This window comes from Pantherophis guttatus, chromosome 6, assembly GCF_059756535.1.
Source record: "Pantherophis guttatus breed Tessera chromosome 6, ASM5975653v1, whole genome shotgun sequence".
Taxonomy (NCBI): Eukaryota; Metazoa; Chordata; class Lepidosauria; order Squamata; family Colubridae; genus Pantherophis; species Pantherophis guttatus.
In genome coordinates, this window is record NC_142068.1 from 105276632 (window position 1) to 105297776 (window position 21145).

The window sequence follows — 21145 nt, forward strand, 5'->3', positions numbered from 1 at the left end:
AATGGGAGACTTTGAGACAATCATCGGAAGATTGTGAGTTCTAGCTCTGCCTTAGGCAGGAAAGCCAGTTGGGGGAGTTTGGGCCAAGGTCCAGGAGGCTCTGAGTTCTAATCTTCCCACAGGCATGAAAATTTCCTGGGGGACTTTGGGCCAATCCCCAGGAGACTCTTGAGTTCCAGTCCTGCCTTAGTGCTTTTTGATTGCGGGTGTGAAAGTTGGAAATATTTTCTCAGGTTAATGTGGGAGACCAGAATTGGGGATTCCTAGAGTGTGAGATGGCTGAGTGTCCAATATTGTGTGGTTTGATGGAGGAAAGTGAAATTGTGGGGAAAACACCACTTCCATGTTGGGCAATGCCATAAGTCTCTCTGCCTTCTGCTTGTGGGAGAACCAGAGGGATTTGTGTGGTCCCAGTGAATCTTAGATTGACCTTGGTCTTATCTCCTTAAAATAGAATTTGCAAATAATTCACAATTAGGAGCCATTCTGAAAGCTAAAAATTGATTCCCAATTGATCATCAATCTGTGTGGTTGGAGAGCAGAACAGCTTCCATGGGTGCCTCTCCCTAGAAACCAGGAAGTCCCCCCTCCCCTCTATTCACCCCCTTCTTGGACCTGGATAAATATTATGCAGCATTGAAGGTTTGTGACCTGGTCAGTGATGCGGCTGCCTTTAGACAGGATCCCCTCAACCTCCTCCTGGGGAGAGTCTCCAGGTCCCCTTTCTCTGGGCATCTTCTCCAGCCCTTCATAGACAAGACAAGCTTGGAAGAGGAGCAGAGAAATTGCTTTAGGTAGAAATTATAGAGTGGAAAATTAAAGGACCTGAAATCTACTATTTTAATTCTACGGTTGATGAAAGAAAAAAAAAATACAGTGGCAATTTCTTAAAACACTTTAATATTTCTTTAATATTCTGCCCTTTTATCTTACAGAAAATACCTTCTTTGGATAACAGCTGATACTCCAGGCATTTTCCAAGAAGTATTTCTTAACAATTTCATTGAACAGTTACTCCTTTGAAATGGCATAAGGTCTCCTGCTTGAGAAGGGAGTAGGACTAAATGACCTCCAAGCTCCTTTCCAGCTCTGTTCTGATTGATTGATTGATTGATTGATTGATCTACATGACTGGCAGAATATTTGTGTAATGAGTTCCCCCCATAACTATCCACAGCACCACATTATGGACCAGTGACACCTTCTCAGTGATCCTCAAGGGGAGGATCCAATATACAGATTACAGATTAACAGAATTGGAGGGGACCTTATAGGTCATCTAGTCCACTCCTCCCTGCCTAAGCAGAGACCCTACACCATTTCTGACAAATGGCAGTCCAGTCTCTTCTCGAAAGCTTCCAGTAATGAAGCTCCCAGAACTTCTGAAGGCCTTTCAGAAGGTGGACGTATAACAATTCATCAATTTTCAAAGAACTCAAATGTTCCTAGAAAGATGAATTTAGCAGCACATATCCAAAATGAAAAGCAGAAGAGATATTTCCTCTGCTGTTAGTAAAGCTTGCCCACTCTGCCACCCCCTCCTCCCATCTCTTTCCCAGCTCCTCCTTCAAAGTCTTTTTGATTTACTTCCATTTAGATAAGAAATTGTGCAGGTTAAAAATAAAAAACCAGGTGAGCTTCAATCTGTCTTTTAATTTGGGTCGAATTCCATAAAGCCTCCCATTTTCCTCTGCGTGAACCACCTTCCTGAGTGGAGAAGGTCCCCTCCGGACAAGGAACGCAGTCGTAGCAGCAAACTGGCTCTCCTTCTCGAGCCCTCTTGACAAATCCAGGATGGCAACTTTCCACACATTTGGACTGAGGCAGGGACTAATCAGAAAAACAAAGAATGCCAAGGAAAAGGTGTTAGGACTCTCCGTCCATGGAAAATGGAGGGAGAAATGGATGGAGACAAGTAGCCTCTGGTCTTCACTGGGGTAAATAGGAAACCTCTGACTACTCCTAAACAGATGCAGGAGGTAAAACAACTGGCAGATTCTTCATTTAGTTCCTTTTGCTTTCGGAATTTAACATTACAATAAAATAATTTTCTATTTACTAAAGTCTAGACAGATGGAATTGATTCTTTCTAAGTATGATGATATATTTTTAATAAAACTGATAACAAAGTTTACTGTAAAAGATTTAGGAAATTTTATTCTATTAGGTTTTTTAATATGAAATTAAACTGTGATGGAGAAAGAAACCTCTGACCAGTAAGATCTTGAAAGGTTTCCATAAAACATGGCAAAGCCACTCCACTTAGGTCCCGTCTCTTGAAGAGCTTCCATGAGATGACACCACCTGGCATGGGAGGCCAACCACTCTGGAGACTCTAGGCTTTGCCCACTTGAAATGGGACCTCAGGCTTTGGAAAACAGAGAAAAGACACCAAAATTTCTCTCACCTTATTGAGCAACTTTAGCCGTGAAAGAGCACCTTTTTTGATAAAAAGTCTCTGTCTTTGAGAATACACCAGAAACTCTTCCTTGACATCCTCCTTGGGGAGAACCAAGAAGATTCTGATGCCCAGATCTGCTGTTATCTCTCCATTTTGGTCCAAGTACAGTTTGCTATCAGAAATATTCCAAAATTCATTCTTCTCCAGAAAGGGATGAAACTAGAATGGGAACATCCAAGAATTTGAAAAACAGAAAACTTTATTTCTTATCCCACATTGAATCTTTCTTCCACTATTGTCTAATCTCCAAATATGGTTAAATAGGTTACAAATACTGCCATTATCTTCATAAGTGAATGAAAAGCTTTGAGAAAGATTTGTCCATCATATACTGACAAAGCATAAAGAAAATATAATTGACACAATTGGTCAATTATAGGGAACATTCTAGAGCAGATGACAGATAAAATGAACAGAGGGGGAAAATGGTGATTCAAAAACTCTTTGAAAACAAGAGGTTGATTCCCAGAAAGTTGATCAAGAAGAAAGTAGTCAGGCTAATCTTCTCCCTGGTCATCCTGATGGAAAACACCTCCAGATGGAGAGTGGCTGGCTCTGGAGAATTTGATCGCTGAAGAGGGAGCCGGGTTTAGAGAGGGGAGAGGCAGTACTGATCAGTGCTTAGTTCTTCATCAACTGATGGAAAAATACATATCAAATAGACCTGCATCATTTTACGCCTGCTTCATAGATCTCAAGGCAGCCTTTGATACGGTTCCCAGGACTAAGCTATGGGAGAAGCTGGAAGCTGCCTCAATTGACCACAGGCTTCTTCATCTCTTACCTGCCCTACATACTAAGACATCCCTCAAGGTGAGGTGTGATATGCAGGGATCCCTCTCGAAGTCAGTTAAAACTCAAAAGGGGGTTAAACGGGGGCATTTTGGCCCCCCTGCTTTTCAACTTTTACATAACTGGCATGGTAAAATGGCTAAACAAACCAAATCAACCCCTCCCCCCCAAAAAAATAGGTGACCGAAGCATCCCCCTCCTGCTCTATGCAGATGCCCCTGTGATCCTCTCCAGGACACCAGAAGGCCTTAAAAGAGCCTTGCGAGCCCTTCTCCAGCACTGCAATTACAATCAACTGGGCATAAATGATGAGAAAACAAAGATCAAAAAGGCCAAAACTTGATTCATGGTATCTAAAGGGCCACAAAATAGAGCAGGGAAGCCCCTTCAGATCCCTGGGGGTGGCCATTCAGGCCAAGGGTTCAAGAGAGATGCAGCAGAGTATAAGATGCACCTACCTTTTTTGGTGAGGAAAAGAAGACAAAGAAATTTCCCTCTGCCTCTGAGCAATTTTGCCTCATTGCAGCAAACAGCAAACAGCCTGCTTTACTTTCATTTTCGTTTTCAGCATAGCTTGATTAGCACAAGGAGAAAAAAATCTGCCCAGCAATTTACCTCTTTGCAGTAACGTAGTAGAGCCCTGCGCAAAACAACTGAGAGCAAATCAGCTGAGAATTGGGAGGCCGATCCAATCAACTTGTGCTAATTAGGCTGTGCTGAAGCTGAAAAGAGCTGTTTTTTCTTGCTGTTTGCTTGCAAGGAGGCAGAGGGCAAAGGGTGGGGGCCAGTGGGTGGGCAGGGCTATATTTGGTGTATAAGACCCATCTAAATTTTCACCCCCTTTTAGTGGGGAAAAGGTGCATTTTATACTCTGAAAAATACGGTAACTGGAAACAGAATCTGAGTCAGCAGGAAGATGTTCATGTAAAGAAGGCAAATGCAGCCATCATTTCAGGAAGTATCAGGAAGTGACCATTCTGATTTGGGGAGACCCCAACTCAAGGACCAGGTCCCCTCGCAGGCACCACACTTGGAGGAGAATTTGCTGTTTTAGAGCTGAGCCAGTGAAGCAGAGAAGTTCAGTCTCTACTTCATGGATTATATGCAGAGACTGAGCAGCCATCAGTCAGAGAAGCTTTAACTGGGATTCCTGCAGAGAGGAGGGGTTGGGCTACATGGTCTCAGGGTCTCCTCCAAATTTATAAAGGTTGTCATGCCACAACATGTATCTATTGGGCTGTTGTTGCTCTAGCCCCACCTAGTGGCCGGGGGCAGATAAGCCTGACTGTATGGTCGGAAGCCAGACTCCCTTTTCTCTCAGCCTTTGGAGGAGACGGAAGCAGCCGGTTTGATCGAGACACATGGTCATCCGGAGGCCTCCGTCCCTCACACGGAGCATCGCTGGAGAGGTTCCAGCTGCTTCTTTGTTGGCTGTTAGTTAATGCTGCCTATCTCCTATTTATATTTGATTCTCACTCTTTGCATTTCCTCAGTTTCTCCGTGCCCTTTTCTCCCAATGAAACACCCAGATCCACCCCAGGCTCCCTTTCACTGGAGGAGAAGAGGGGGGTTTAGCTGCCTGTTGAGCTGCACACAGACCCACCTGCTGTGGGGACGGAACAAAGGGGAAATTCCACCATGCTCATCACAAACCCACAAATACAGGAATTTTATTTAAAAAAGAATACAGCATTTTCAAATTAGCAGTTTGTAATATCAAAATGCCATGGTATCTACTCTTTGGAACCATTATTCCCTGAGTAATTGAATTGGACAGATCTGTTGAGTTGGTTCCCCTCCTTCTCCTCTGGATTCCTCCTCCAAAGGATCTAAGATTAATGGATCCATATTGGGACCCCCATACCTGCCACGGCTGCAGCCTTGGAGACCCGAAACTCTTTTCTCCCTCCTTCCTTCTCCTCCTCGATCTGGAGGAATAAGCGGCATTCAAGGCCTGGGCCAGAGTCTGAATGATACTGTAACATAGATAGTGATTTGGGGCCCGGATCCTGTTCCTTTTCTCCTGGGTCTCCAGTGGGGCTTTCTGAGTGCATCTTCTGCGGCCTTTGACAGAAAAGACGATGTTTGAAAGAGAACAGCGGAAATAAGGATCTTGAAACTTTTCTTCCACAAAGAAAAGGGGTTCAAAGGCAGAATCAATTGGCCTTTCTTTTGCCAGATGACTAAAGTTCAAAATACTATGGATGTATTTGAGAAGTCTACGCTTTCTATGCTTGTTTATTTTATACCCTATAAAATTTGTGAGGATCCAGACTTTCCCTTCAATGGGTCCTGGGAGACTCATAAATGTGAAATGGAAAGGAAGAATTCTCTCCCAAATGGAACCAAATTCCATGAAGTGAACAAAGACGTTGACTTGTCTCCACATAGAGAGGGAATCCCTGAGGGATGCTGTATATCCAGTTGTTGAGAACAGTTGTGATATAACCACACAAATTCCACTCCTGACAAGCATAGGAGAAAAAATCCTCATGAAATTCTCTCCCTTCTCTGTGTCTGAAGCAAAGAGGCCAATAAGGGTCCATCTGAAATGGAGGAGCAGTGGGACAATTGCTGGGTACTGGATTCCTTCTTTGGGATTCATCCGGTGGAAAAAAGGGAATTGACTTTTATCATTCAGAGCCTCTGAAACAATTGTATGACTGATCTAAAAAACAATGAAGAAAGTTGTGTTATATCTGAGGTCAGATCAAGTCCAAAATATTAGATTTTAATAAATCCAACCTAGTTCTCATGAATGTATTAGAATAGTTTGTTAATCAGACATTGTTTAAAATATTAAAGACAGACTATTAGCAAGATTGTATAATTTATCACAATTATATTAACACGTGCAAATGCCAACTGGAGTATTCTATTCCAATAAAGGGCCTATTATAATTTTCGAGGTGCATCTTTTAATTGCTGCATCTTTTTTTGCTTCTATATCCCAGATTCTTTCTGGAGGAAATTTTTTAACTTCTTTCTCCAGTTATACAAGAAACAGGCAGACCTCAAAGATTTGTTAGTTGCTTAATCCAAGTTTGGTCTCTAATTGAAGTTTTGTCTGTTCCAACAGCCACAATTTTCAGAGTCTGTCACTTTCCATAGATTAAATTTCATGCCAATAATACCCATATTTTCTGAATTTAGACAAAACAGAAATTGGGTAAATTCCCAAATCAGCTCTGAGGGCAGCAGCTGGAGTCCTTTTGTCCACCCCAAGATCCTCCTCAGAGGCTGAGATTGGGTTGGTTCTGCTGGTGGTTTCTCTCTGAAGCCCCAAACATCAGATGGATGTAAGAACATGGGGGGAAACTGGGCCTCAGATACTTTAATAATTGGGGCTGAGGAAGCTGGAGAGCTATGAGGTTTTCATTTAAGCACCACTTTCACTCCTGCCCTTTCTCTAACTGAGCTCCTTGGATGATGAGGGAGCCAAGATTCAGGCTCAGAGAAAACAACCCCAGGTAAGGAAAGGTGTTACTTGCTCTAATGGCTGACCATCTATGGCTATGATGTCATTTCACAAAGACCATAACTTTTGAACTTGCTTTATAAATTATCAGATAATTATTAAGACAAAAAAAATCCAAGTCTATACAATCCAATGTGTAAGTATGATAAAATCACATTATCTGTATAAATCAGTGTATTCCAATAGGAATTTAGCAGGCTAAACATGTGTACCTATAACAGAATTTATAACAAAATAAAAGGGTTGGAAGGGACCTTGGAGGTCTTCTAGTCCAACCCCCTGTTCAAGCAGAAAACCAGGCATAATAGCAGTAACTGTGAGAGGATCCTGGACTCTTGGTGGACAACCAATTAAATATGAGTCAAGAGTGTGCAGCGGCAGCCAAAAAAGACAATGCAATCCTAAATTTCATTAACAGAGGGATACGATCAAGATCAAGAGAGGTACTAATACCACCCTATAAAGCCTTAGTAAGACCACACCTAGAATTCTGCATCCAGTTTTGGTCACCACACTATAAAGAAGAAGTTGAGACTCTAGAAAAAGGGCAGAGAAGAGCAACCAAGAGGATTAGGGGACTGGAGGCTAAAACATACAATGAACGGTTGCAGGAACTGGGCATGGCTGGTCTAGTGAAGAGAAGGACCAGGGGAGACATGATAGCAGTCTTCCAATATTTGAGGGGCTGCCACAGAGAGGAGGGGGTCAAGCTATTTTCCAAAGCACCCAAGGGCCGGACAATGAATAACAGATGGAAACTGAACAAGGAGAGATTCAACCTGGAAATAAAGAGATAAAGTTGCCTTCAGAAGTTGTGGGAGCTTCATCACTGGAAGCTTTCAAGAAGAGACTGGACCGTCATCTGTCAGAAATGGTGTAGGGTCTGCTTGGACTAGATGACCTACAAGGTCCCTTCCAACTCTCTTAATCTGTATCTATCTATACTATTCCAGACAAGTGGCTGTCCAGTCTCTTCTTAGAAGCCTCCAGTGATGGACCACCCACAATTTCTTTTTTTTTTTTTATTGCAAAAGTTTTACAGTTACATTTTCACCCCTTTTTTTCACCCCCCCACCTCCCTCCCCAAACTTCCCGTCCTCCCTAACCCTCCCCCCCCCAGACTTCCCTATTATGTACTCATAACTAATAACACTGATATATATACCTGAACCCATCCCTCCCCCTACATAATTTTCCCTCTTTGTCTCTTTATATTAAAATATTTCTAATACATTGTTTTCAAATAAAAGCTATTTGATACTTTCTAATTTGGTATTTGTTCTGAACATATTCTATCCACCTTTTCCATTCCCATTCATAAGTCTCTTGTGAACAATCTTTTAAATATGCTGAAATCTTCGCCATCTCTGCAAAACTAGCCATCTTCGAAGTCCATTCCTCGATAGTAGGCAAAGCTTCATTCTTCCAATATTTACCTATCAACAATCTTGCTGCTGTTATCATATACAATATTAATTTTGTTTCATCCCGTGTAAAACCCTTAACTATGCCCAATAAAAACAATTGTGGAGAAAATTGAATTTTTTTCTTCAAAACATTCTGCATGACCCACCATATTTTTATCCAAAAAGCCTTAACTTTCCTGCAAGTCCACCAAACATGATAATACGTAGCATCCAAACATTCACATCTCCAACATTTTGGCTGAACATTAGGGTACATACATGACAACTTTTTAGGATCTAGATGCCATCTATAAAACATTTTATAAAAATTTTCCCTCAAATTCTGCGACTGTGTAAATTTAACATTCTGAACCCAAATTTTTTCCCATGTTTCCAACATCACTGGTTCTTCAAAATTTTGTGCCCACTTAATCATACAATCTTTAACTAATTCCGTTTCTGAATCCCTTTCTAGCAAAACATTGTAAAGCCTTTTAATATGCATTGGACCTTTCTCTCTTATATGTCTAACCAATTCTTCCTCATGCAACATAATACCAGTTTTTTGGTCCTCTTTCCATCTCAATTGTAATTGATTATATTGTAACCAGGTTAAATTAATCCCTTCGTCAAACAGTGTCTGCAATGTCTTCAACTGCCATCTGCCCGCATCTGTAAAAAGAACCTCTTTGTATAAAAACCCCCCGAGTGACATTATATTTGTATTCCACAAGGTATGACCAAGATCCAGCCATAGCGGTATTTTATAATCCCATTTGAGTCGGTGCTTCTTCCAAACTCTCATCAAAGAGTCTCTAAGTATATGACTTTTAAATACTTTATCAACTTTGTCATCATAAAATAGATAAGCATGCCATCCAAATTCAAGATCAAAACTTTCTGCATTCAATATTCCAGCCTTTTTACTTCCAAACCAATCACTTGTTAAAGTTAAAGCTGCTGCATCATAATATAACTGTAGGTTTGGAAGTTTAAGGCCTCCTCTTTCTGGAACATCTTGCATAATTTTCAATTTCACTCTCGGCTTTTTCTCGTTCCAGACAAACTTATTAAGTCCAGTTTGCCAAACTTTCAGTTGTTTATCACTTTTAAGCACCGGAATCATTTGAAACAAAAACAGAAATCTTGGCAAAATGTTCATCTTAACTGCTGCTATTCTTCCAAGTAAAGACAGTTGCAGCTTTTTCCAAGTCCCCATGTCTTTCTGAACCTCTCGCCACAACACCTCATAGTTATTTTGAAACAATTTCATGTTTGATTCTGCAACCTGTACTCCAAGATATTTTACCTTAGGTACAATTTCAAAACCTGCCCTCCTTTCAAACTCATGTTTACGATCTTGTGTCATATTTTTGACTATCATTTTAGTCTTTTTTGAGTTCACTCTGAAACCTGAAACTCTACCATAGTCTTGTATAATGTCGTTCATCAAGATTATTGATTCCGTTGGTTGTGATAGGGTAACCACCAGATCATCTGCAAATGCCTTTACTCTATAATCCTCTTGCCTTATCATTATGCCTTTCAAAATTTTTGAGTCCCGTATTGTATTTAGCAAGACTTCCAATGTTAAAATAAATAAAAGTGGGGACAACGGACATCCCTGTCTTGTTCCTTTTTCAATTTTAAACTCTGTCGTCAAACTTCCATTAATAATAATCTGTGCTTTTTGCTCTTGATAAATTGCTGAAATTGCCTGTGTAAACTGGTCCCCAAAGCCCATCTTTTTTAGAGTCTTTAGTAGAAAATTCCAATCCACTCTATCAAAGGCCTTCTCCGCATCCAAAAAGACCAGCACTGCAGAAATCTGTTTATTCTTATCAAGATATTCCAATAAGTCTATTACTTGCCTTACATTGTCCTTCATGTATCTACCCTCAATAAACCGTCATCTGTCAGAAATGGTGTAGGGTCTGCTTGGACTAGATGACCTACAAGGTCCCTTCCAACTCTCTTAATCTGTATCTATCTATACTATTCCAGACAAGTGGCTGTCCAGTCTCTTCTTCAAAGCCTCCAGTGATGGACCACCCACAATTTCTGAAGGGGAGACGTTCCATTCCTCACCATTAGGAAATTTCTCCTTAGTTCTAGGTTGTTTCTCTCCTTGGTTAGTTTCTCTCCTTGGTTTCTTGTCTTGCCTTCTAGTACTTTGGAAAATAGGTGGACCTCCTCTTCTCTGTGGCAGCCCCCCAAATATTGGTACATTGCTATATGTCACCCCTCGTCCTTTTCACTAGACTAGATATACCCAATTCCTGCAACTGTTTCTCATAAGTTTTAATCTCCAGGCCTTTAATCATCTTTTCTGTACTCTTTCCAGAGTCTCTACATCTTTTTTATAATATGGTGGCCAAAGCTGGATGCACTAATCCAAGTGTGGTCTTGCCAAGGCATTATAAAGCGGTACCAATACTTCATATGTATTCTTGATTTTATCCCTCTGTTAATGCAACCTAGGACTGAATTAGCTTTTTGGGCTGCTGCCACAGATTGCTGGCTCATATTTAGGTGATTGTCTACTGGGACTCCAAGATCCCTCTCACAGTTACTGCTATGGAGCCAGGTTTCACTTCATCTGTAAGTGTACATTTGGTTCTTCTAGCCTAAGTATGAAACCTTACTTTTCTCTACAATGAATTACAGTTTGTTAGATAGGCCCAGGGTTCAAGTCTATCTAGATCCATCTGGATCATCAGTCTATCTTCTGGTACGTTGGCTATTCCTGCCACTTTAGTGTTGTCTTTAAATTTGATGATTTCTCCATTTCTCCTCTCATCCAAATCATTGATGAAGATGTTGAAGAGAACTGGGCCTAAAATGGAACCTTGGGGTCCCCCACTGCTTGTTTCCCTCCATGCAGACGTAGTTCCATTGAGGACCACAGGCTGACTCCATCTGGGGGGTGATGCCGTCTATCCCACATATTTTTAATTTCCTGAGAAATAGGTTGTGGTTTCTCTGTCAAAGCCTTTCTGAAATCCAAGTACTGTATACTACGTGCCCTGCATTTCATTGGTCCACTAATTTAATCATTTTTGTCAAAAAATAAAATAAGATTTATTAATGAACTGGGTTTTTTTATCCTTCATTATTCCTGGTAAGTCATTCATATTTACACTGAATAAGAAGGGTTTAAATATGCACTCCTTCCCTTCCTCCTTGGTAAGTGTTATGATCTTATAAGGACATCTGCCGGGGGATTGGCTGATTTCACTGGCAGGAACTTTAAATAGCTGTCATTGGCCGGCTGACTTGCCGGAGCCACATAAAAGGAGGCTCACCCGGCAGTTCGTTTTCCTATTGAAATAAAGTGCTGATCGGACTATAGCTGAGTCACGTCTCTTTTCCCTGCGCTGATCTAACACTGGCGACGAAGGACGAGGAAAGAACCGACAGCAGATCAGCGGGCACGATCGCCACCACCACCCAGAAAAAGAGCTGAATCACTGAAGCGGAATCGCCAAAGCTGAGTCACAGAACCATGTCCAGACCACTGATCTCGCTGGCTCCGTTCGAGCCAAACCAGGAGAAATGGAAGTCCTTCATGGTCCGATTCAGACAATTCCTGGCGGGCAGCGGATTCACCGATCTGGACGACAACAGGAAGAGAGCTCTCTTCCTGGCTCACTGTGGCTCAGGGGTCCTGGAAATGGCCATGGACCTCGTGACACCGAGAGACATCGAGCTGATGCCATGGTCTGAGCTACAAGAAGTCCTTTAGGAACATTACGCTCCATCAAGCACCCCGTTAGCCAACTGGTTCGACTTCCATCAGCGCAACCAGCACAATGGGGAATCAGTCAAGGACTTCATATTAGCGCTCCGGAAAATCGCGGCCAGCTGCGAGTTCAAGAATGTGGATGTCCAGCTAAGGGACCTAATTGTCTTCGGAATGAGGGACAGCACAGTCCAAAAGAAACTCCTCAGCCAGAAGAAAGTGTCCTTAAAAGATGTGATCGAAGAAGCTACAGCCGCCGAATCTTCCGACAGAGCAGTAGCCGTGATGCGGAGATCCAAGGGGATCGACAAGATCCACAGGGATCCCCAACAATCTTCAGACGAGACAACCACTGGGTCTGACTCTGAATTTGAAATGGCTGTCCATAAGGTCACAAGACCCCAAAGGCAGAAAAAGCCTCAAGATGGTGGCCGGGAGGAATGCTGCGCCAGCTGCAACGGGGACCATCCACGCGCCAGATGTCACTGGTGGGATGCGACCTGCAGGCGCTGCAGGAGAAAGGGCCACATCGCTGAGGCATGCAGAGCGGCAGAACCAGTCTCAGAGGCTCCCAGGACCATGGACCGCGAATACCAGAGGTCATCCAAACGGTCCCAATACCCCCGGCGAGACGGAGAGAGCCACGTAAAGAGCAGAGGGGTCCATCAGATCACTATAGCGCATGCCGCTGCCAAGGGATCTGACAAGTTCCACGTGACCGTTCACGTGGAAAGGACACCATGCCCCATGGAAATCGACTCGGGATCGCCTTACTCGATCATAGACTGGGGGCAGCTGAAGAAGCTCAAGCTGCAGCTATCCAAAAGACACCTCGAACTGCTGCAAGCAAGATGTTCTGTCCCCGTCCACACACACACACAAACACAGCCAGCCGAGGGTTAACGAAGCACTTGGCACACACCCAGGTCTTTATTTAACTTGGCAGCAATATACACACCGTCTGCCAAGTGCTTTTATTTCCACAGAAACAGAAAGATAATATACTCAGCGTACAAGAGTCCAACAGAAAATAATATTCCTCTCCGCAGTTTCGGACGATGCTTTAGTGACTATCCAAGGTTTATTTTTGTTCGTCACAAGGATCACTGGCCACCACCCTCTATTATATAGTCTCTGGGGTGTGGTCCAGTGACTCAGTTCTAATCCCTAGCACGCCTCCTGAGCTGCTGCAATCGTTTATGACGCCTTTGGAGGCGTGCGTCCAGGAATGATGTCTCTCCTTCACTCTCATCCGAGACACCTGTCTCCCTGCTAATCTCCTCTCCCTCGGCCAGCACCTGAGACAGTGCCAGAGGGGAGGGGCCTGGAGAGGGAGGCCTGGCTGACTCCTTTTCCTCATGCTCGGAGCTTTCTTCCTCCGATGGGATAGGCTCAGAGGGCGGGGCCACAACACTATCCCCCACCGCAGGGCCCTTCCCCCGGGTCTGACGGTCGGGATGGGGTTGGGACAGGAACTGTTCGTGGAAAGCCCGCACCAGGTCAGGGGCCTGAATGGCAGACGCGTCCACCCAGGTGAAATCCTCGGCCCCGTACCCCTTCCAGGCGATGAGGTATTGGAAGCGCCCCTTCAGCCAACGGGAGTCCCAGATACTGTCCACCTTGTACGTCGAGGCGTCGTCCTCGTCGGCTGCAGCTGGGGCGGGGCAGGCGTCATCGGGCGGCGGAGATGCCTCGCGGGGGCCTCAGGGACCAGGAGGGACCAATGAAAAACGGGGTGGAGCTGCATGGAGCGGGGTAGAGTCAACCGGTAGGCCACCAGGTTGATGACCGCCTCGATAGGGAAGAGACCGATAAAGCGGTGGGCCAGTTTCCTCACTGGCCGGTCCGTGGGGAGGTGTTTCGTGGACAGCCACACCCGATCTCCTACTTCCAGTGGTGGCATCGCCCGGTGGGCGCGATCGGCGAACCGTTTATAATCCTCTTTTGCCCGGATCAGCTGCCGCCGCACCAGTTGCTGCACCGCCTGCAGCTCCGAGAGGAAGTCCCGGGTCTCGGGAACAGGGGAGTCCATGATGATCAATGGGAAAAGCCGTGGATGGTATCCGACATTGGCATGGAACGGGGTCATCTGGGTGGAGGTGTGTTGGGAGTTGTTAAAGGCAAACTCCGCCAGGGGAAGGTACTCGGCCCAGTTGTCCTGCTCTGGTTGACAAAACAGCGGAGGTACTGCTCCAGTATGCCGATGACCTTCTCCGTGCCCCCGTCAGTCTCCGGATGGTGCAACGACGACAGGCACACCTGCACTTCCAGCGTGGCCATCAGGCTTTTCCAGAAGCGGGCCGTGAACTGGGCCCCACGGTCCGAAACCACCCAGTCCGGCAGGCCGTGGAGGCGGAAGATGTGCTGCAGGAACAGGCGAGCCGTGGTGCGGGCCGAGGGCAGGCCGCGGCACGGGATGAAATGTGCCATCTTCGTGAGCGCATCCACCACCACGAGGACAGTCGTGAATGTAGCGGACGGGCAGGTCAGTCAGGAAGTCCATGGAGATGGCTCCCCACGGTCTCTCTGGTGTCGGCAGCGGCTGGAGGAGTCCAGGAGGGGGGCCGGACGCGGCTTTGGCCTGTCGGCACGTCACACAGGACGTCACGTAGGCGTGCACGTCGTGCCATACCCGAGGCCACCAAAAAGTCCGCGTCACTAAGTTCAAAATCTTAGAGAAGCCGAAGTGCCCCTCCTGTCAGCGTTCCAAATTAGGCTCTCTTCCAGCGCTGACATAACAAGATGAACTTTTACCTAGTTTTGTATGTACAGATAGTGTTTCCTGGGAGACGAGGATGGGGGCTACATTCCTGTGAAAAGAACGTGCCGGGAGGTAGAAATGGATCTGCATGATGGCCAATGGGACATTGGGGTTGGAGAGCGGAAGAGGAGGGGGTTGGAAGGAGGGGCCAGTTTGGCTGCAAAATGAAATCAGGAATGTCGGACTCGGCTATTCTTAAAATAAAAGTGATTCATTAGAGTTTGCGTTTGAGAATGAAGTTTATTCAAGATAGCACCGAAACCTGACACCGCCGTGGGGTTGTCATGGCACTGGTTCATGACGAGAGCTCGGAGCGGACTCATGGGCACGTACAGCCGACCCCGGTGCCTGAGCAAGCCCTCCTCCATGGTCCATGGGGACGCGGGGCCGACGTCCGCTCTCCGCTGCTGCGACCAGTCGTCCCGTCGCTGCGCTTCCAGCACCTGAGCCCGCAGGTCCACCGGTTCCTGGACCACGGCCAAGGAGTCCGCTGGCAGCACTGTCCGGGGGGGAAGGGAGTCCTTGGGGCAAAAGTATTCCGGCTTACGGGATAGCACGTCCGCCCTCTGGTTGAGGTTGCTCGGAACGTACGTGACGTGGAAGTTGAACCGGGTGAAAAACAACGACCACCGGATCTGCCGCTTGTTCAACTTCCTGGCCGTGGTGAGGTGCTCCAGGTTCCGATGGTCCGTCCGCACCTCCACCTGGTGTCGGGCCCCCTCGAGGTGATGTCGCCAAGCCTCGAACGTGGCCTTGATAGCCAACAACTCCTTTTCCCAGATGGTGTAGTTGCGCTCGGAAGGATTGAGTTTCCGGGAGTAGTAAGCGCAGGGAAAAAGAGTGCCGCCATCCACCAGAGCCTGTAGCAGCACCGCCCCAATCGCCACGTTGGACGCGTCCGTCTCAACCACGAACGGACGGTGTGGATTGGGGTGCCTCAGTACCGGCTCCGTGACAAAGGCCTGCTTGAGGACCTCGAAGGCCTGCTGCTGCGGGGGCCCCCACTGGAACGGGACCTTCTTCCGAAGGAGCTGGGTCAACGGCAAGGTCAGGGTGGCGAAGCCCGGGATGAAGGTCCGATAGTAGTTGGCGAATCCCAACAGACTCTGAACGTCCTTCACCCGACACGGGGGTTCCCAACTGCGCAAGGCCTCCACCTTGCGCGGGTCCATCGCGATGCCCTCGGGGGTGATTATGTGCCCGAGGAACTCTATGGAAGTCTGGAAGAAGTAGCATTTCTCCAACTTCGCATAGAGCTGGTGCTCCCGCAGGCGCTGCAGGACCTGGCGGACATGCTGGAGGTGACTTTCCGGGGTCTGGGAATAGATCAAAATGTCATCCAGGTAGATCACCACGAACCGATCCAGCATGTCCCGGAACACGTCATTCATCAAGTGCTGGAAGACCGCGGGGGCGTTGGTCAACCCGAACGGCATGACGGTATACTCGAAGTGTCCGTACCGAGTGCCGAACGCCATCTTCCACTCGTCCCCCTCTCGCACGCGCACCAGGTTGTAGGCCCCTCGGAGATCGAGCTTAGTGAAGATCGAGGCCTCCCGCAACCTCTCCATCAGCTCCGGGATCAGCGGCAGGGGGTAGCGATTCCGCACTGTGATGGCATTCAAGCGCCGGTAGTCGCAACACAGGCGTAAGTCCCCCGTCTTCTTTTTCACTAAGAGGACCGGGGCCGAGAGCGGGGAGATCGAAGGCCGGATGAACCCATGGGCCAGGTTCTTTTCCAGAAAGTCCCGTAAGGCGGCCAGCTTGGGCTCCGACATGGAGTACAAACGTCCCGAGGGCAGGGGCGCGTTGGGCATCAGGTCCACCACGCAGTCGTAGGGTCGGTGCGGGGGCAAGCGGTCCGCCTCCTTCTCGCTGAACACGTCTGTGAAGGGTGTCAGCTCCAGAGGCAAGGAGACGTTCGGGGCAGAGACGTCCTGGCCGGCACAGGTGTGGCAAAGGTGGTTGATACACTGCAGGCTCGGGAACGAGATGGCGTTTCTCCACCATGCCACCTGAGGGTCGTGCGCCCGAAGCCAGGCCATCCCCAGGACCAAGGGAAAGTGCAGATCCGCCGTCACATAAAACTGGATCGCCTCCTCGTGGTTCCCAATGGCGAGGCGCAAGGGCTGGGTAGCAAATTTGATGGGCCCCGCCACGAGTTCCCGCCCATCGATAGTCTCGACCCTCAACGGAGGGTCCACTGGAACCAAGGGGACTTTGTAATGGGCCACAAAGGCCTGGTCCATAAAGTTCGTGGTGGCCCCTGAGTCCACCAGCACGTGCGCCTGGAGCCCCTCCGACCGGTTAGCCAACAACACCCGGGTGTTCAAAATCAGGTGCCGAGGGGGCTCACAGTCCACAGCCGCCGACTCTGGCGGGACATGGTCACGTGCCTGACCCAGGGTTTCCCCTAGGCCAGGCCTGGCCCGTTTCCCGGCTGGTCACGCCGAGACTCCGGAACAGGCTTGAGCGGTCCACTCTGCTTCCGGGGACAGAAGGCAGCAAAATGTCCAGCCTCGCCACAATAGAGGCACAACCCCCCTTGGCGTCTCCGCATCCGCTCCTGGGCCGTCAGTTGTGGTCTGGCTGCTCCGAGCTCCATGGGCTCCTCAGCCGTCACCACAAAACGCGGTGCGGTCCTGGGCGCTGTCGGTGCGAAACGCGGGGGTGCCGACGCTGTCGGTGGTTCCAGAAGAGCCCGACAGGGCTGTCGCCGTTGCAGGCGCCTCCACACGAACCAGCTCGTCCTGCATCTCGTCGGAGAGGCCGTCCTGGAAGGCATCCATCAGCGCCGCCTCATTCCAAGCTGAATCCTGGCCTAGCAGTCGGAACTCCGCAATATAGTCCTGCAGGGGGCGCTTGCCTTGGCGGAGGTTCTTGATGCGCCTCGCTGCTGTCTGCACCCGGAGGGGGTCTTCAAACATGGTGCGCAGGTGTTGCAAAAAGCCCTGATAGTCCAGGAGCAAGGGGCTATTTTGCAGCAACAGGGACGTGGCCCATCGGGCGGCAGTGCCAGAGAGGGAGCTGATAACAAATGCCACCCGAGCCCGGTCATCCAGAAAATCCTCCGGCCTCATCGCCATGATGGCTGCGATCTCCGCTAGATCGGCTTCACCCCCAATACAACCCGCAAAGCAAACCAAACAACTCACAGCCACCACGGAGTTTCAGAAGCGGAGACGTGGTGTTTGCGCTAAACTTCCAGGGCCTGCCGAAGTGGAGCTGGACGATGGACGAACCTGCAGACGGCACATTGACCAGCTCCGGAAAAGGTGGAGGGAAGTCAAGGGAAACCACCCCGATGAGGTAGACCTGTGCCACCCCAACGAGGTAGGCCTGCAACACCCCGATGAGGTAGGCCTACAACACCCTGAGGAGGTAGACCTGCCCCACCCCGACGGGGCAGGCTGGCACCAACCTGGCACGGCGGGCCACCTCCACCCCAGCGAGGCAGACGAGGTAGACCGGCACCAACCCAACACGATGGGCCATCATCTCACCAACAACGCTGACTGGCGATTCCCCAGCAAAAGGGACTCCCACCATCATGACGGGGTAGACTGACGACAACCCAACATGGCAAGCCTACACCGACCCAGCGGGGTAGGCATCCACCACCCCGGCAAGGGAGACCGACACTACCCCATCGGGGGAGGCCTACCCGACCCCGACAAGGTAGGCCAACCCCACCCCAGTGGGACCGGCCAACAACAACCACAACTACAAGCGGGAGCACATCCATGGGGATGTTCCGCCACCGCCGACGGCGAGAGACCCAGAACAAGAGGCAAAGAAAAGGGAAAAGAGCCAAGGGTCCTACCGCGATTCAGCTGTCCAGTCTGAACGAGAGGCGAACGCCAGGAACCGAGCATCCATCACCCCGGCCAGGAAGAGGGACCTCACTGACCGCAGAACGATTCCTCCACTCCAGCCGGAGGCGCTAGGCGAGGCCCCGCACACTCAACGGCCGAGTCCCAGGATGTTCCACCGCAGGGACAGGAGAGAGCAGAAGGCCAACTCGTTCGGAGCAGCGTCGATGAAAGAACTGAGCCGCACAGGTCAGGTAGGACTATTAGCCGCCCCGCCTACCTGCACGATTACGTGACCTACGTCGGCCACGGATTGACTGACTAAGAACTAGGAGGGGAGGGGTGTTATGTCCTTATAAGGACATCTGCCGGGGGATTGGCTGATTCCACTGGCGGGAATTTTAAATAGCTGTCATTGGCCGGCTGGCTTGCCGGAGCCGCATAAAAGGAGGCTCGGCAGCTCAGCCGGTAGTTCGTTTTCCTATTGAAATAAAGTGCTGATCGGACTATAGCTGAGTCGCGTCTCTTTTCCCTGTGCCGATCTAACAGTAAGCATGGATCCTTCTTCTCTTGGCTCCATTGAGTCCAAACCTCCCTCTCAAACAAGGGCTTGGATCAGGGCCAACAGTCTAAGCTCCATTTTGAGGGCCATCCATTTTCTCCATCATATTTCTCTGTTTATTGAGTCAAATGTTGCACTAACATCTAGAAAGCAGCAAACCTTGTTTTACCTCACTGATATAGATTAGACATTTCAAGACAAATTTGTTGCCAATATTAGATTGTTAACTTGTGCATTATTCCTTATAAAATCTATATAGCTTTTAATTCTACCTAAAACCTTCTGGTTCTTCTGCAAGGAATGATTTTTTCTCAAGTTTAACTAAGAGGATCATGGCATAAATTTTAACCACAATATCTGCTAGTCTATTTGGCCTATAATTTTTATTCCATTTTTTTAGATAGGTAAAATGCTACTATTGCCAACTTCAATCTCAGTGGATAGGGCAGGCATCATTTATCTGTGAAAATGAAGATGCTAATAGGGGCCCCAACAACCAAGGATACTTTTTGATCGGTTAAATAATTGGTAGAATGTCTTCTCCAGGGAATGTATTGCTTGTATTTCAGGCCTTTTATGATGAATCTCAAGATGAACATAATGGGGTAAAATATTGACATTTTTGATAATATGGAGAAAATAATATGCAGCTCTTGAATTCCATGAAGAAGACATGATTACATATATTGCTCACCCACCACCACCCACCCCTCACTTTACCAGAAGGAGAAACACACACACAAACCTGTGGGACTTTGTAGGTGCCTCCTAATGTTGACATCTGGATGGAGATGTCCCTGTCAGCTGCATCAAGAAGAGCCAGAAGGTTCTCCTTCCTTCCACAGCCGTAGTTGGGGACATTGGCTTCTCCAGTGGAGAGAATGTCCAGCAAGGCATCTGAAGTGCGGAAAGGGCTCAAATGGTTGTAATGGATGTTGTAGCCAAGTGTGAGATTGTGCAAGAGATGGGAATTCTTGTTGGCCAGTTGAATGTTGAAAATGAACCGTAAGCCATATGAAAACCAATGAAGACTCCTATTGTTAAAACATGTTATTATAATCAAAAGCAACAATAAATACTGATTTTAATATATAATCCTCCAGAAGTCTATTGAGCCTTAAGCCAACATTGATCCAAAAGCAATGATCAGTTACACAAATATGGGAATGGCTGTGGTATGGCAACTACAACTGATTTCACCACTACTTTAAATTCATTATTCAAGTGATAAATTAAGGATTGAAGTGAGAAAGGAAAATAATCTGCAGCCCTTTCAGCTTTTTTTCAGATCCATTTTTGGATTTGAGTCTCTTTCACAAAATCAGACAAAAGAGAGAAGCCATGGAAATCAAAATCATTCAGGAAATTAGACATATTCCCCAATATAGGAAGAAATGAAAAATAAAAAACTGAAAAGAAGGAGAGGGTTAGAATGGATGGATGACTGAATGACTTACAAATCATGGAAAACAAACTGAAGAGAAGGAGCCATATTGAAAAGCAACTTTCTATGCAATCTTTCACTTCCAGTGAGGACTAAACCAATGAGATGGTCTCCTGGGCTGTAAAAGCTCTGTGGTTGTTTTCCATCCTGGTTCTCTGAACTCAGCGGGCATTTCATTCTCAGCTTCCCAGAGACTGGATGGGACAAAAGCAGCAGCAGAAGCAGAAGCAGGAGGTCCATCATTCATGGCATGAATCAATGAATCCCTTTCCTGTTTCTAAAGAAGAATTAGAAGAATCAAAGGACTCTCACAAGGTGGAATCTGAGGTGTCTTTCCTGATTCAAATACAGAGAAACACTCAGCTTTATCTTGAAAGGAGAGAGACGTACATTCAAGAGCACAGACCCTGCCTGTCCCTAAACTCCATATTTCTCTGCCCAAAGTCTCCCCTGGAGGATTCGGCCAAAGAGCGGAGCTGAAACTTTTACCATAATTCTCCCTCTCAGGAGGGATCCCTGGATAATTCAGCTAGTTCTTGCAGTCAAAGATTGTTGGGAAATTCTCTAGAGGGAAATGAAAGGGAAATAATCCCCATGTGACTCATAATAACAGGGGCAGAGATGGAATTAAATCAGTCATCTAGATTTAAGAGGTTTGGGAGCTCCATGCTTGAAAGTGGCCCCGGA

At 47.3% G+C, this 21145-nt stretch overlaps 1 protein-coding gene across 1 annotated transcript; it reads right to left on the reverse strand.

Moving 5' to 3' along the window:
• Window positions 1-1022: 1022 nt before the first annotated feature.
• LOC148113244 (vomeronasal type-2 receptor 26-like) lies at window positions 1023-20916 on the reverse strand. Its single transcript, XM_087871953.1, has 5 exons — window positions 20472-20916; window positions 19760-20048; window positions 5118-5921; window positions 2408-2620; window positions 1023-1830 (listed from the first exon to the last, which is right to left on the reverse strand). Exons 1-5 carry the CDS (start codon window positions 20699-20701, stop codon window positions 1615-1617), a joined length of 1752 nt encoding a protein of 583 aa, XP_087728079.1. The 5' UTR covers window positions 20702-20916; the 3' UTR covers window positions 1023-1614.
• Window positions 20917-21145: the final 229 nt, after the last annotated feature.

Bases quoted from the DNA above. Each gene is read 5' to 3' on its own strand.
- LOC148113244 (XM_087871953.1), bottom strand. From the start codon at position 20,701: ATGATGGACCTCCTGCTTCTGCTTCTGCTGCTGCTTTTGTCCCATCCA. The intron at 5,922-19,759 runs GTTTGTGTGTGT...ATTGTTTTTTAG, and splicing joins GCACCTACAAAGTCCCACAG to ATCAGTCATACAATTGTTTC. The intron at 2,621-5,117 runs GTATGGGGGTCC...TTCCCATTCTAG, and splicing joins CAAGGCTGCAGCCGTGGCAG to TTTCATCCCTTTCTGGAGAA.